Source organism: Ahaetulla prasina, chromosome 1 (assembly GCF_028640845.1).
Source record: "Ahaetulla prasina isolate Xishuangbanna chromosome 1, ASM2864084v1, whole genome shotgun sequence".
NCBI lineage: Eukaryota > Metazoa > Chordata > Lepidosauria > Squamata > Colubridae > Ahaetulla > Ahaetulla prasina.
Window position 1 is genome coordinate 302637414 of NC_080539.1, and position 17266 is coordinate 302654679.

The 17266-nt window shown below is 36.0% G+C and overlaps 1 protein-coding gene across 7 annotated transcripts in view; it reads right to left on the reverse strand.

The window, feature by feature from the left end:
* Positions 1 to 266: 266 nt before the first annotated feature.
* The window catches only part of NUMB (NUMB endocytic adaptor protein), an 80745-nt gene continuing 63745 nt past the window's right edge, over positions 267 to 17266 (reverse strand). For 4 of the 7 annotated variants that reach the window (XM_058161958.1, XM_058161957.1, XM_058161959.1 and 1 more), the window contains exons 4-11: positions 16582 to 16614; positions 13714 to 13788; positions 11317 to 11457; positions 10487 to 10688; positions 6630 to 6929; positions 5820 to 5969; positions 3828 to 3983; positions 267 to 2735 (exon numbers count right to left, since the gene is read on the reverse strand). In XM_058161958.1, the coding sequence (XP_058017941.1) occupies positions 2020 to 2735; positions 3828 to 3983; positions 5820 to 5969; positions 6630 to 6929; positions 10487 to 10688; positions 11317 to 11457; positions 13714 to 13788; positions 16582 to 16614 (1773 nt within the window). In that variant the 3' untranslated portion in view covers positions 267 to 2019. The remainder of the gene's footprint in view (positions 2736 to 3827; positions 3984 to 5819; positions 5970 to 6629; positions 6930 to 10486; positions 10689 to 11316; positions 11458 to 13713; positions 13789 to 16581; positions 16615 to 17266) is intronic. The other 3 variants (XM_058161960.1, XM_058161961.1, XM_058161962.1) reach the window with 3 other exon arrangements.

A 17266-nucleotide genomic window follows, 5' to 3' on the forward strand; every position in this document is an offset into this window, starting at 1 on the left:
AAATAAGCCCTGATTTTATAAAAGTTTTTCTACAACAGAAGTAAGGCCTTAAAGTATTTGGACCTGCATGTAGTTAGTTAGTAACTGTCCATTCACTGTACAAAAATTACTGGGTTATGGAAATTCTTGCCTCTGATCCCAATAGGAATTTATTTAGGCTCTACACAAATGTTTCATTGACAATATTCAATTATTGTCTATGTGGCAGCTTTATGAGAATTCCATGCATTTACATTTGCAAAAAGTATGAATAGACCAAGGACAAAAAGAGTGAAAGGGATTTTTACTCAAGTGCTGTATGGCATAGTCCAAATTCATACATCCACCATACATGCACTTACATTTGAGGTAGCTTTGTTTTAGAGTAAGCATGCTTTGTACTGAAACAAACCACTTAAGTACTGTAACTTTAAACAGCAATACCATTAAGTTCCATTATGTACTAAGACACACTAAAACTGAGCAAAACCAGTTTATGTCTCTAGATAATGAACAATGCTCTAGAACAAATACAAAGTTCTTCAGGGCTATTTCTGAATAACACGGTGATAATCCCTTAATGGGAAATGTGGCAATTTGTAGGAACCACATTCTCTTGGGGACATAAGAAATATAATACAAAATAAAAGCAAGCTAAAATTCCAGAAGTTGCAATTCCTGCTTTAAGCAATAGATACAAATGGGAGTATATACCTTGCCCTGTTATTAGTAGATCAAACATTTAAAATTTGGTGATCTATACACCAAATGAAATGGAGATCAAACTAGTTGCAGGAAAACAACGAAACCTGTTGAGAAAGACACATAATCTACTACCAACATTTATTTCTGTTAAAGCAGATTATAAATCATCAGTACAAATATATAACTTACATTTGCTTGTAAGGCCAAGTTTTAAGAGTAAAATTAAAAATGAGATGGACTTCATGATTTGTCAGAGGAAAGACATGGAATAGCTGCAGTCTAGCTATAAGCTTTCACATATAACAATGAGAAAAGCATTTTTTTAAAAAAAAAAATCTAAACTCTATTTAATGCACCTAAAATGGGTTCATAAGTAGACCTGATTGTAAATATAATTACAGTTGTCACAGTAGTGTTAAAAGAGATGTAAGACAAACTGCAGCAGTACATGAAAGAACCTATATGAACTCTAATATCTAGTTTGATTGCTTAAAAAAAAGATAAAATTTACCAATTGTTTTCAAACCAAGACAATACTGTTCTTACACTACTCTACAATGATTTTTTTTAAAAAAAAATTGGTCATGATTCATGATTGTAGTTGCAATATGCTACTTACAATGATACAGAGAGGGACAAGCTAGGAACTCTGCTCCCTATCCTATTCCCATATTACTGACTGTAAGAATCAGTGATAAATCAATCTTATGTACAATTTTACATCCAACCCCCTTTTATAACTTTGGCAAGATTACTTACAACTCATTCAACTTTTAATAACTAGAACTATTTAAAATAATCTAAAATGCATAAAAATAAAGATTTTGGCTTTATTCTATATATAATTACTTGAAATGGAAGCTCATCCTTTTCCCCACTGATAGCATATTCTGAGCAGCTTGCAGGTTTTCTCCACCAGCCCATTCATTACTGTGCCACGATTCCCTAACCTCTGTTTTCGCCCCAAGGGAACGGGCCATTCACAGGAAGGTAGACACATTCTTAAGATAGTGGTGAGTCGTTTGCTTTTCAGCTTGTGAGGTTTCCTGAAGTTTCTGTGGAAAAAAGGCTTCAGGTTCAACTCCCTTCTTCAGCCCTTTTCAGATTCCTTTTGCCATTCAATTTCCCAAACAGGTGGCAAGGGGTACGTTTCCTGGATTATACCCCAAAAGGCTGGGCTTAGGAGCCTCTTTCCATGAGCGTCCCCTCTCTCTATCCCCAACCTAATTCCAAAGAGAGGGACATGAGCGATTAAAAAATGCTGCCCCCGGTATACTCTTACATCCAATGCCAAGACACACATACACAGAGATGAAGTACAAGCCACAGGACTGCTTAAAGTTCTATCTCAAATGTCTTCTGTAATTCGCTGGAGAAAGGGTTAGTCGGAGACGGATTAGTACGTTGTTTCGATTTACTTTCCAGTGCTGCCCACTGTGCTTCAAATGGATCCACCTGCTGGCCAGCTCCAGGAGGAGGAGCGTGTTTGTCCTCTGTGGGCCACTTGGCAGGGTCCGCACCATTGAAAGCAGCAGAGCCATTGAGCTGCTGGGCAGGGGGTTTAAAGAAAGGGCTGGCGGTAGCGCTATTCGTTTCATATTGAGGAAATGTCTGCTGCTTTATAAGACTAGGTGACTGATGAGCGTGGGACACTTGACTGTGACCTGCAGTGCCAAAGACATTGGCTACCATCTGGGATGGGGTGATTCCAATCATGGTCACGCTGGGAGCTGAATAGGGCATTCCATTTGCGACCGCATAGGGCTGAGCCTGGATAAACGTAGGCTGCATGGGCTGCACCACCCCGATAGGCACCGGTGGAGGTGCAATGAAGGTGCCGCCTGGAAAAGCTGGTGCTGCCTGAGAAACCACCGCAGGAGGCTGGAGGAGCGGCTGGGGAGCTGGAGGCTGGGACTGCACCTGAGGCTGCTGTGACCGGACAGTTTTAGATACTTCTTCCAACCAACGGTCTGCCTCCGAGGGAGTGCGTCTGTGGGTTGCCTGAAACAGATTTGGTGAGGCATCTCCCGAGTCTGCACTCCAGTCAGCACCTGTGAAAAGAAATTAAGAACAGGATATATAACCTCAGCAAGATACTGTCTTCTCCTTCTTCAGGACAATTTGATGAGGAATTGAAATAGCTTTTAACCACCATCAGGTGTAGAAAGCTGATTTCCTATTGCCGGTCAGTAGTAAAGAATATGTAACAATGATTAACATACTTTAATAGTGTACGTATGAAGTTCCAGTTATGTTGGCAAAGATTTTAAAACTGAAACTAGAACTGGGCATTTAATTAAACAAGTTATGGGCTTGCTCCCAGCTTTTCAAATTCAATGTTCAACTTCTGGTTCTAATGTCCTAAAGGAGGACTTGTTAGCCAAGTCAACTGATCTACAATAACAGATAAATTATACCCTTCATCCCATGGTCAGAAATTCTAGGCACTCAGAAGTGTGCATAATCCAGTTTGGATACAAGGCCTCAAGTAAAAAGACATGAAATTATAATGGAGATATGAGATCAATATTCAGGGACTGGATGGCTAATTAAATTCTGTGGGAATCTGATAGAACCATGGTGAAATAGTCCTTGCACCTTTTGCTTAAATGAATAAAAATACATGAAAAATATTAATCTTCCATGGCAGAAAACCGTATGGCTTTAGAAACATATATCACTTTGATTTAAACAAAAAAAAAATCTACTATGGCTTAGAGTTGGATTCTCAAATAGTTTTTTAAATCACTAGGAATCTTATATATTTGTATTTGTATTATATAATTGTAGTTAATTACTCCAAGTACTAATTCATAACACTAAATCACTGATTTTGTGAAGAGCCACTTTTTTACATTAAAGTTACTGGTTACTGAAATAGTCTTTTCTTCTAATAAGCTTGAATATGTTATTTATGTATTTAATTATATTATCTACCTGTACACCTACTAATTTAACTTCCACATTAAAAAAAATACATTTAAATATCCAGTTCTTCTACTTTCCCTTAGCTGTACTTCTGGATATTAAAAAAAAAAAATCCTTAAGAACCATTTTGTGGATCAGATCAAAGTCTTTCAAATCCAGCATCACAAATGTTAAGCTTCTAAAAGCAACACACCAAGATCAGTGCCCAGTCTTACCAGAAGGAGAAGCTACAGCTCCAGTTTTAGCAACAGCTGGAGCAGCAGGGGACTTAGCCCAGGGATTGGATTCACGAAGTGGTATTGCTGTAGATGCTATAGTAGTTTGAGCTGGTTTATCAGCAAACACATGGAAGGCAGAGGCAATGCCATTGACTAAAATTGGAGCAGACAACATCAATGCTGTTAATTCATGCAAGGCATGCACATGACTGGAATGTTGAAAATAACACATGGTTTTGCCAGCATGCAACATACATCAAGCACTTAGTCATGCTTGTCCATTATTATTCTATGAGCATTTTTTTTTATTTAACACATTTTTGTTAATTCCTTTGGAAGATAGTTTGGATATTTACTAATATTTTAAAGGATGTTTTGTGGACTTAGAAGTTCTGACTTTATTCCTTGCTCTCAGAGCAAGTTTAGAAGGACAAAGTAGTGGGTTGGAACATCCTGCTTTATTGGTATTCTGGCGAAAGAAAATTATTTCGACTATCAGCGGTTGCCTTTCATTATTTAAAACCAACAGTGAGATAGTTACTGTCTCAAAGATTTGACTGCAAGTTATATCTCATTTATAAGATATCAAAGCAAGACATAAAGATTGTTACCTAACATCAAAGCTGGGAACATCTCTTCAACTTTAGAGCCTTTGTGTTCCTTAAAATAAGCAACAGGTAGCAAATGATACAACAGTGATCGGTCTCATTCAAGACAATGATGAATCCGCATACAGACAGGAGGTTGAACAACTAGCCTCATGGTGCAACCAGAACAATCTGGAATCGAACACACTCAAAACTGTACAAATGGTGGTGGACTTTAGAAGAAACCCTCCCATACTACCACCTCTTACAATACTAGACAACACAGTATCAACAGTAGAGACCTTCAAATTTCTAGATTCTACCATATCTCACGACCTAAAATGGACATCCAACATCAAAAACGTCATCAAAAAAGGACAACAAAGAATGTTCTTTCTGTACCAACTCGGAAAGCTCAAACTGCCCAAGATGCTGCTGATACAGTTCTACAGAGGAATTATTGAGTCTGTCATCTGCACCTCTATAACTGTCTGGTTTGGTTCTGCAACTCAACAAGACAGACACAGACTTCAGAGGATAATTAGAACTGCAGAAAATACAATTGCTACCAACCTGCATTCCACTGAGGATCTGTATAGTGCACAAGTCAAAAAGAGGGCTGTGAAAATTACAGACCTCTCACATCCTGGACATAAACTGTTTCAACTCCTACCCCCAAAACGATGCTATAGAGCACTGCACACCCAAACAAATAGACACAAGAACAGTTTTTCCCCGAATGCCATCACTCTGCTAAACATATAATTCCCTCCACACTGTCAAACTAATTACTAAGTCTGCATTACTATTAATCTTCTCATCATTCCTATCACCTGTCTCCTCCCACTTATGACTTTATGACTGTGACCTTGTTGCTGGTATCCTTAAGATTTATATTGACTATTTCCCTATGACTATCATTAAGTGTTGTACCTTATGATTCTTGACGAATGTATCTTTTCTTTTATGTATTCCGAGAGCATATGCACCAAGATAAATTCTTTGTGTGTCCAATCAAATTTGGCCAATAAAGAATTCTATTCTATTCTATTCTATTTACTGGGGTTTTTTTAAGATCCAGGAGACTGGAAAAGGGGTAATTACATATAATTTCTTACATAGTAAGGTTTTATCTGTAACATCTGAAAGATGTGGCCTCTCTTTTAATTTTTTCCCCTATTATTAGCATGTAACCGACTGTTTTCAATATGTCCTTGACTTTCTAAGAATTTCACATACAAGTAGCTTACAAGCAAACAACTTAGTTAAAACAGAATGATTCCAGATGCAAACAAAAAAGCTGCAAGATGGTTTAAAACATTACATTGCTAGCACACAAAAGGAAAACAGCATTGGCACATATAAAAAGTATCACATGCGTCCAAGTCTGGAGGCCACACACCTTGAAAAGATGGCGACTGTGGCGCAACTGCTGTTACTGGCTTTGTCATTGGGGCAGAGGAGAAAGGATCCTCAGATGGTGCGCTAAAGGCGTTTGTAATCTGGGAGCACAATGAACTAATGCTATCGACTTCTCCTTCGGACTCAGGAACTGAAAGCAGAAAAAAGAAGTTTGCACAGATATGGCCCAGCATAATACAAAGGCACCTTCCTGCTTTTTCACAATGTTGTTCTTTGATCTTTTCCCCCCACATGATTAGGAAACTACATCTATCCTCTGAAAACCCTAAGAGGAAAACTTAAGAACAAAGAAAAATTTGGGGAATGAGCATGAAGGTTACAATTATTCTGATTATATGTCAGTTTCTCAGAGTACTTATATCCATATTAAACATCAGAATAATTATCAAAGCCGCACAACTTTCACTTGCAATAGCTAAGCCTTTAACTCATTAACCATTGCAAATATATATTACTCAAGATATGCTGAAAGAAGCTAAAATGTTTTTGACTAAGTGGACTCCTTATAGTTGAAAAATAATTAACAGCAGTCAATAAACTTTGAATACAGATATCAAACCCATATTTGGCAATATGTGATGTTATCTAGAAATTCTGATTATATTTAGAAGAAACCTATCACTGTTTAATCTAATATTACAACTCAGACGTCATAAAACCAGCAACATAATTGCACCTAGTAGTGACATAACTACAAGAAGGGAAACAAAGAAAGTTCCAAAGAGAATCAAACCAGCATTTGTTCTTTCTCAAATACTCAAAACAGAATTTGGGAAATTTTTTATCCTACCTGAGTTTTTTATAGGGAAGTCAGTCTTTCTTTGCACTGTTGAAGGCAACTCATTGATTCGTAGAGAAAGCTGGCGCTTAAATGGAGACATCTTCTGGCTAAGAGCAGGAAAACCTCGGAAAGACCCCTGCCTGGCAAGCTGTTCAATAGGAGCATGTCGCCGAGGGATGGCATGAGGATTGCTGGATTCTTTTTCAGCAGAAGTTGCAACTTCAGCAGTAGGAGAAGTGGGCGAACCTGGAGATGGAGCCGTATTACCAGGTACAACACTTGATGCAGTTGTTTTCACATCTGTTTCAACTGTAATGAAATATTTTAAAAATGAAGAGCATGAATACTTGAGACTAATCTTTTTTTAAAAAAAAAAATTCTTTTAGTTCATGAAAAAGTACATTTGTGATGCAAAATATAGCTTCTGGCTTATTTAGTCTTTACATCTTTAATATAAGGCAAATACAGTTCAATGATTTAATTTATCACCTAATTAACATTTCAAGTATCAATTAAACTTTCTTATCTCAAGGGGCAAAAAAGCATACATAGGATTTATTTATTGAAGAGTTGGCATATGTTACTAAGTGTTTATATTTGCAGCCCCAACCTGAAAGGAGTATATATGGCTGAATATGTGCTCTTAGTCCTTCATTTGTAAAACTGAGATAAAAATCAGATTTGGGTATGTAACAGTTCTAGAAACCTGAGATCAGACCTTTCTTTTTAAATCTCAGGTGGCAGAGTTTGTCACTATCAGTAACAATGATTTCCAGGCCTAAACATTTAGAGAATTGGTTTCAAATGGACCTTTCTCATCTCGTGGACTAATGTCCGAGGTACTGCCAATGTGTTTTCATCTATAACATGAGGCCTGAAATGTATTTTTTTTCAATCTGCTGCCTGCCATTCATTTTAAGATCAGAAAGCAGCAAATTCCTTCACCCTGAGGTACATGTTACAACTGGTCCTTTAGACTTCTATTTAGACACTTCCTATAGTTACTATATTTTGAGCCATGATGCATCATATCACGGAATTTTTGAATTGAATTTTTTGCACATGAATAGGAAAATATTAAAATGTTGCCCTCAGCTTTATATATTTTCATAGGACAACAATGTCTAGCCTTTTTTTTCCTGTCAATGAAGCTACATTTTTCATACCGCTTTTCAATCATACCAGGGGTGAAATGTTCCCAGTTCGGACCGGATCACCTGATCCGGTAGCGATGGCAGCAGGTGGTTCGGAGAACCGGTAGCAAAAATCCCTCCCCCCACCCGGCCCATGCCCAGCTGAGCCGCGCGATCCTCAGAGGGTTTTTTTTTACTTTTAAAAGCATTTTTTTCTTCGGCCAAAAAATGCTTTTAAAAGTTAAAAAAAAAGCCTCTGATGATCATGCGGCTCAGCTGGGATTGTTAGAGCCTTTTAAAAGCATTTTTTATACAACCTCTTCGGCCGAAGAGGTTGCAGAAAAAATGCTTTTAAAAGTAAAAAAAAAAAAGTCGGCCACACCCACCCAGTCACATTACACCCCCGCCATGACCAAGCCACACCCACAGAACCAATAGTAACAAATTTTACATTTCACCACTGAATCATACATATTAATTATTTTAAAATAGCAATGTATGATATATGTTCCATAGTATATAGTATATGGAGATCACCAAAAGGTATATAACGACTGTAACCTGTCTTGTTTTTCTACTTAATTTATAAAGCTTATACTTTAGAGGTTGATATCAGAAGGTTAAATAAGGATTGGAAAATACCAAGCTCCAATGCCAACTCTAACTCTGCCTTTCCTGTCTGGGCATGCACTAGAAATATCACACACGATGAAAGAGGAATCAGCTAACTATGGTGGAGGCAATAAAACAAAACAAAAAATTGGAGTATGATTCACATTTTAATGCAGAAAATTTTGAAAATGGAGATAAAAATGAAACCAGAACTTTTCCTTTTGAGCCTAATGGAAAAAGAACTGGAGAAAAAAAAAATGGAACTTCGTTATTATCTATGTTGACAGCAGCAATTATATGTACAAAAATGGAAAGACACTTTGATTCCTACTATGGATAAATGGTTGCAGAAGTTGATGGAGCTGGCTGAAATGGCAAAATTGACTACTTTGATTAAAGAAAACAACATAAGTGCTTTTGTTTCCACTTGGAGACCGCTTCTGAACATTGTGCTTAAAGTGGAAAAGAATGAAACTTTGATTTTGGGTTTAATCCAACTGGTCCAGAATGCGGCTGCGCTGGTAATAGAGGGAGTGACTCGAAGCTCCCATGTAACACCTCTCCTGCGCAAGCTGCACTGGCTTCCAGTGGTCTTCCGGGTGCAATTCAAGGTGTTGGTTACCATCTTTAAAGCGTTCCATGGCATAGGACCGGGTTATTTACAGGACCGCCTGCTGCCACCAATAGCCTCCCAGCGACCTGTGCGCTCCCATAGGGAGGGCCTCCTCAGGGTACCGTCAATCAAACAATGTCAATTGGCGACACCCAGGCGGAGGGCCTTCTCCGTGGGGGCTCCTGCCCTCTGGAACGAGCTGCCTCCGGGGATACGTCAACTCCCCGACCTCCGGACCTTTCGACGTGAGCTTAAGACCTTCTTGTTTCATCGTGCAGGGCTGGCCTAATGTATTTTAAATGTGGGTTTTATTTTGGTTTTATCACTGTTTTATTCGTTTCGGCCTAATTTGAATTTAGATTTTCAAAATGTTTTTAATTTTTGTAACTCTGTTTTATTTGGCTGTAAACCGCCCTGAATCCTACGGGAGAAGGGCGGTATATAAATTAAATTAATAAATAAATAAATTAATAAATAGATTGTACGCTCACTATTTTGAAGTGAGAACCATGAGAGCCACTCAAATTTTACTTGGCTTGTAACCTTTTAAATAAATATTTTGGTCATGATTATTTTTTCCAAGATCGTCAGGTCACAAATACTGGAAACCATTAATGCAGGTGATTCTCCTTCATTATTTGACAACCTGGGATTAGGCTCACAGAATTATGTTCAGAACGATGTAAAAAAAGTCAAAAACATTTTTCTTTCTCTAATGTATAATCAAAAGTCAAACTCTAATTATATTATTTCTTTGTGACAAATAATAAACTTTTATTTATGCAAAATATGTAAAATATATACAAAATATATAAAAACATATTTATGTTTTATTCTTGAGGCCAATTTAATAATTATCATTAACCTATTGATCTTTTGGCTATGATTCATTTTCTCAAAACTAGCAAAAACAGAAAGTCATGTTAGTTTGTAGAAAACAACTAAAATCCCCATAGGATGCTATTTTTAGCAGAATCAATGCATAACAATGGACAAGCTTTTGAGTTCTACATAACCCTTTTTCAGACTACATGGTATGATAAAAAATGCTTTATGAAGACATGAGACCCAAAATCTATCCTGGGTCCTATTTTCATATGGAGATTAAAGACTGACTGAATTGTACACTGTTAGATGCAGTAGGTATCAGATTATATTCAACAGTTTTCAGTAAAACAGTAGTAGATGACTTCCATGTTGGCAAACATTACACCCACGTTTTATCAAGATAGAGATATTTCTCCATATCTTGGTGAGACATAGGAGTTTCCAAAAAGATGAAGAGCAGAAATGAAGAAAACATCAACCATATAAACACAATGAAAACATACAAAAAATTTGCTACATCTTCAAGAACACGAAGAAATGCTTGTTAAATACATTATGACTGTTACACCTGCCACTATAGTTGAACATCTCATTGATACTTATTATATGGCCTGCAAATATCTATAACATTTAAAAGAATACAACCTATACTTCAAATGGCCAGATTTGTATTCTATTACCTTTGATGTCTTGTATTTGTCTCATGACTTCCTCTCTTTCTGCTTGTTCAGTTGCCGTAGTAACCCTGAAAGACCCCTCCCTTGTGAAAGTGGTTCTACTGGCATCAAAGGTGGCTGTCACCCCACATTCTTTCTCTCTCTTTTGCTTTCGCTCCAAACACGCTGCAAATGCACAGCCAACTGCATGACTCAACCTCTCTCCCTGAAAAAGATCTCACATTAATTAGAAACGAAACCAGAAACCACCCAACTACTGCCAAATGATAGCTGGCACTCCATATAATCAACCTTTTTGTGTAAAATCCAACCAAAAAGGTTCAGAGTAACAAATGAAACCAGTTGTAAATCACATGATTTTTAACCATTTGGAGAAAAGGAGACTGAATACTTTTATTTACTTGTGATGTTAAAATATGTTGACCAAATACCTACTAAAATTCTGTTATAAAAATCAGTTAAGTTTACACATTTTAAATAATTTGTACATCGCAAGTAGATGAAGTCCATCATTCATATCAACATATGCACTAGACTGTTACAATCTGTAGGAATTTAATATATTTAGATTCAAATCCGTAAAATTTATGAATGGGCTTTCTTTATTTACTGCATTTATAAACTGCCACAATAAATTAGGGTTCTGGGTGGAGAACACACAATTGATATACCACACAACACCATAATACAAGCTTCCAGCAAATAAAAATCATGCATTTTTAATTTTGTATAATTTATATAATAAAGTTGAATTAAAATCCAGGAAACATTCCTCACCCAGAATTGATTTGTACATGACATACTACTCTTTATCAAATAAAAAGGAAACCTACCGTGTCTTTTACAGCCATAAAGCAATGACATATCCAACGTCTTGTAGTACCATCTCGACATATGTAAGAAAACGCTCGGTCAAAATTCCTATCTGGAGCACAGAAGGAGACCTTCTCTATTGTCTGGTCAACTATAAGATCCTTTTAAAAAAAGGATAATATATTTCAAGTCATTCCAGGAATTTGGAATACCACAGCAATATGTTTTTCAACTTGTCTTTCAAAACAAAAATGTTTTCCCAATACAGGTAAATGTTTTTATCAATACAGTTTTCTGGCATAGGATACATTGCATCTCTCAAGGACCGGTAACATATTATTTAGCTGAAGTTTGGCAAGCTTGATCAGAAGGGCTTTAAAATGAGTTCTGTGGGAATTGTAGATAGTAAGATCTTCAGATGTGTTATAAATCTACAGATCTACAAATGTATTTTAGAAGAAGCTGACAATGTTGCTAGAAAGTAACCTATTAAGCAACAATAAAAAAAATATTGGCTTAAAACCTCAACATCTCTGCACTAACACTCAGCACAGAAGAAATACGCAAGATCAAACTTATCTTCTAATATAAATAAGTTTTCATAGAAATAATGGGGACCTGGACGGATGACTTATACAATGGGAGTACAGTAATTGAAGGATATAATTGATTCAAAATGAACAGAAGCATTATTAGAAAAGGATGCGGAGTTGCACGGTGTGTTAGAAGTATCACACTTGCTAAGAAATCTATATGAGCAAAGCTAGCAACACCGTAAACACGAATTTAATTAAATTTAAAATAAACAGGGGAACAAATAAAAGTTGCAGTTAATGTCTCCTACTGCCTCCCAGCCAAGGAGAAAAACCGATACTCTCAAAAACGCAAACGGAAGTTCTTTCAAAGAGGCATATAATAGTAGCAATGGGGGACACAGTTATCAGCTGAGATTGGTGATGCCAAGAAAAACAAAAAGAGCTTCTTCGGATATTAAAAAGAAAAAGAGATCAGCATGCCATCTGCTCACTGAAGGCAGCAAAATGGGAATAAGGTAACAAAGAAAAGGCTGAGCTACTCAAATCCTTTTCTGACTCATTCTTCTCTAACAGGAAAGTATGTGTTCTACAAGACAATTGTGAAAAGAATCATTTAATTTTGGGACCGATACAAAATGGTCAGGGAATACCTATTTAGTTTGAATGTTTAAATCTACATTACATCCAAATGAACTGAAGTAATGTGTTTATGGTCTGGTCAAACCTTTCTGTATTGTATTTGACAAATCATGGAAAAAAGAGAAGGGCTAGATCACTGCAGGAGGCAAATCTCCTTTTTTCAAAAGGAAAAAAAATGAAAATCTAGGAAATTATAAATTGGTTATTTTAACAACCACACTCAGGAATATTCTAGAGGAGATTATAGGGATATCAATCTATAAGCAGCCTGAAAACAATATAAGAACTGCAGGTAGTCCTCGAGTTACGACTACAATTGAGATCAAAATTTATGTTGCTAAGTGAAACATTTGTTAAGTGAGTTTTATGACTTTCACTTAACAATTGTTAAGAGAATCACTGCATTTGTTAAATCAGTAACATGGTTCTTTAAGTGAATCTGGATTCCCCATAGACTTTGCTTGTCAGAAGACCGCAAAAGGGAATCACATGACCCCAAGATATTGCAGCCATCATAAATATGAACCAGATACCAAGCATCTGAATTTTGATCATGTGACCATAGGGATGCTGCAATGGTACTAAGTGTGAAAAATGGCCGTAAGTCACTTTTTTCAGAGCTGTTGTAACTTTGAACAGTCACTAAATGAACTGTTGTTCATCGAGGACTACTTGTACTCACAGTCAACATAGATTTGCCAAGATTAAATCTTGCCAATCTAAGCTTCTGATTTTTGGCTGGGTATTTTAAGAGAATATTACAGCTATAAAATATCTTGGTTTTAGCAGAATGTCTCATGACGTTCTGCTTAACAAGCTAATGAAGTAGGAGCTGGATGGCTAAGTGGATATATATTTAATCTGAATATTGTATACAAAGTGTGCTAACAGCAAGTCCTTCAGAAACTAGAATGAAGAATTAGGTGAGGTAGCTCAAGATCTTACCACAAGCACTGTAGTTTCTGCATCATGATTTATGTATTAGCAGATTGTTAATTCAGCCAATTGTGTGATTTTGTACTATTTTTTTCCTATCATATCCAGTAAACCTAGATCCAGTAAACCAAATGTTTAACAGTTCAATATTTCTTTAATATCAGGATTTTTTACCCTATTGCTTTTATGAATTCAGGCATACACTTATTCACTGAAGACATCAAAAGACAAAATAAAATTTTGTATTGACTTATATGAAAGGATCAGACAACATTTTGTTTAATCAATACTGACTCAAAACCTAACCTTTGTTTTCTCATCCACAACTCTGAGTCCATCTGCTGAAACCCACAGCACTGCTTTAACTGCCTTCTTTCCACTCTTGCGGGGAAGGAAAAAGAGAAAAAAAGGATTATTGCTAGGCTGTTAAACAAACTGAATTCTGATTTCCTCTTTCCAAGAAACACAAAAGTCATAGAGACGATATCCAACTCCAGCAGGAATGCCCAAAGCCAGATATTCAGATCAAACAGAAAGAGCTCCAGACAACCAAGCTGAAGCCAGTTTTTAAAAACACAATGCAAAAGGAAGGGGAAAGAACAGGATGAGTCAAGTGGGTTAAAAAAATTCATATAAAGGCAAAGAATTCAAACTCAAATTCTTTACCTGTTTAAAACCAATTAAACCATCAGTTAACTCTGATGCTTAAGGAGTTACATCACAAGTAGCTTTCCCCCTTCCAACTTTTAGCAGTCAACATTCTCGTTTTTCCTTTATCTCAACATTCCACCCAAGTTCCTCTCAAAGGAATTATGCATAACACAGCCATTAAGTTTAACATTTTCATAATTTAGCCTACTCCTTCCCCAGGAGCTCGTGTTAGGTATAAGCACTTCTACTGCCTTACTTTTATTTTAAGCTAACTGGTAATAGAAGGTAATCTTTGCAGATATATGAATATTTCTATAAATATGGAAACTAAAATCCTGCCTTTCCCACCCCACCTTTTATGAACTTACTTAAAACATCTAAACCATCCTTCCAGAAATACCAATGGTCTTTCCAGGTTAGGTACATTTTTATCCTGCCTTTTCTTAAAGTGCACAAGGAAGTACATGTAGTCATTCCATCGCATTCTCACAGTAACTCTGTAGAAGAGATGTGAGTTACTGATTGGAAGCTTCCTGTGAGTGATGTAACACATTGGTGAATTGTTTTTATGCTGTCATCTATTGTTTTAGTTGTTGTAAACTGTCCAAAATCATATATGTGAGGAGGGCAGCTACAGAAATTGAAATAAATACATAAATCCCTCTTCCAGACTGGCCTTTTAGAAATCAGCACAAATACAAATTATAATAAGGAATGTACCAGAAATGATAGTGGGAAGCACAGCTCCAAAAAAAAGAGGAGTTTGATTATCTGTATTCACCATTCTTTCTAGAGAAATATATTTCTCACAGATAATATGCTTAGTGATTGTAACAGTTTTCACCTTCTGTCCAGTATTGTATAACCTAATTTGCTTACGTAACAATACGTTAAATGCAGCTAAGGTTATTTCAGCCGTGTTTTTATATGGTATGCTTTGCTGAATTCTCAGTTTATATAACTTGGCAGATCAGTGACTAAAATATTGTTAATTTGGTACTTTTTTACTGCAGTAAAAAGGAAAATTCAATAGTTTAGTTAGCTTTTTCACCTACTGTACATCTTTACAGCTTACTGTGAACCTATTTACAGCTTTAAAATTTAGCTTAGGACTAAACATGTATGGTAAAAGATTGTTATACGTATCCTAACATACAGATTTCTCAAGAAGATTTAATTTTCCATTTATATTCTGCCTTTCTGGCCATAATTGTACTATGGTTTTTCATCTAATTATGTAGTAATAAGGGCGGGATATAAATGCAAAAAAAAAAAAAAAGTAAAGTATCTTCATCATGAATCATGCCAAAGCTTAATCTTCACATATGGGATGGCTTTGATTTTTGTAGTTATGAAAATACTAAACTAGGAATCATGCTATCTTCCCTTCAAACTTCATCTCTGTCATGATTTAATTAAAGTAGCATTAAGCTAGCAATCATAGCTTCTATCTGCAAAATAAAGATAAAATTGGACTTTCGTATAGAGAGGGTTATTAAGGATTACAAAATAATTATGTGAAGTCAGTTGTATATCTAAAAGTGTCCTACCGCTAAGGTAAAATTTTCTGTTCCAAGAAGGGATTACAACTTTATAGTAGAGTATAGTAGTCACCATAGATGCTAAGAAAAGTTACTTAACCACAGATAAGGTGCAATGAAATAAAGGAAACACTTTTAGTCATAGAAGAGCATCACTCAGTTTTATTTCAAAGAATCTATTTGAATTTATGTATGCAAAATCAAACTTTTTTGAACTTGGATTTCTTATTTTCAAAAGCTTAGAGTTCTGAAACAGTTTGTCTTTTGTTAAAAAAACTCACGTTCATGCAAAATTCTTTTTAATCTTTGGCCCAATACTTTTTCTTTGTAATTCCAATGAACTGGTTTCAACCCTGTCTTCTGAACTTATCTGCCTACTGAACTGAGCATCACAGAGTTCATCTTTTAATATTTGTCACTCTATGATTTAGCATTGAATGGAGAATTTTGTGACTATAACTCATTATATTTGTGGTATTACGCTCCTAAATGTGATGCAACGTAGAACTAATATCACTATTCTTTGTTACTGTTAATTTTGCTGCACCGTGTCTGTCATTTCTTTTCTTTTGTTTTTTGTTTTTTCTTTGTTTCAATACTTATTTTTTTCCAAATGAACATCTGCACGTAAATTACCTTGGTGGTCACCTTATGAAAAGACAGGATGAAAATTTTAAATGCATACACTCAGAAGAGCTGGAAACATCAGGACTTTTGAACGGTAAGTGGATCATTCATTAATTCTGAAATTACTTTTTACTGAATGTAAATTATAAATATAACCCTAAATTATATAGCCCAAAAGATTCTAGCTTGATCAGAATCTATGATAATGTGAGACCTTTGAGGGAAAAAGAACCTTTTACAAGCTCCCAGAGACAGGTTTTGTTGCCATCCATTTTGTAGGATCTCATAGATATCACAATGCTATACTATGGATGTAACTCCTTACAGCACAAACACAATGAATCATTAAACTTACTTTTCCAAAGAAGCCTTTGAAGAACTTCCTTTCCTGGAGGAACAGGGGGGACAAGTCGAATGCTATTACTGTAGGTAGCTAAAGTGTCCCAAGGTTTCAAACCAACATATACATATAAAAATGGGGATTGAAGGAAAATAGGGAATGCTTAAGAGTTATCCATAGAGGATGTGACAGGCAGATGTGAAAAGTCCCATGAAAATGCATATAAAAGGCTTTACATGGACTTTTATTAGAACAGGCTATAGCTCTGAAATCAGTGGAAAGAGAAAAAAAGAATAATCAGATCCAATTTCATGCAAAATGTTTGCTTCATTTTGTTTATTCCCTTAGCTTTTAGTAGGGTTACAAGCCAAACTTGGCAGCAGACATGGATTCGTTCCAAACTGGGTGATGATGACTTGGAACACACAGATTAATGTATGATATTTTGAAAACTGGAAATATTAACAGAAATCAAACAGCATGAATATTGCTAGGGGGGGCGGTTGCTTTTAAAAAGTGTTCAAACCTATATACTCATCCGGTTATTCTCAAATCATATTTCTAAAGCTGATCTGGCAAAAATGTAGAGCATCTTTATGCCAAGGCTTGCTCAGTAGAATCTAAATGTTTTTCTCTAAAATGCTTCATACTAAATTCTTGTTAACATCACACAAATTATTCTTTCTGTATATTTCCTTTC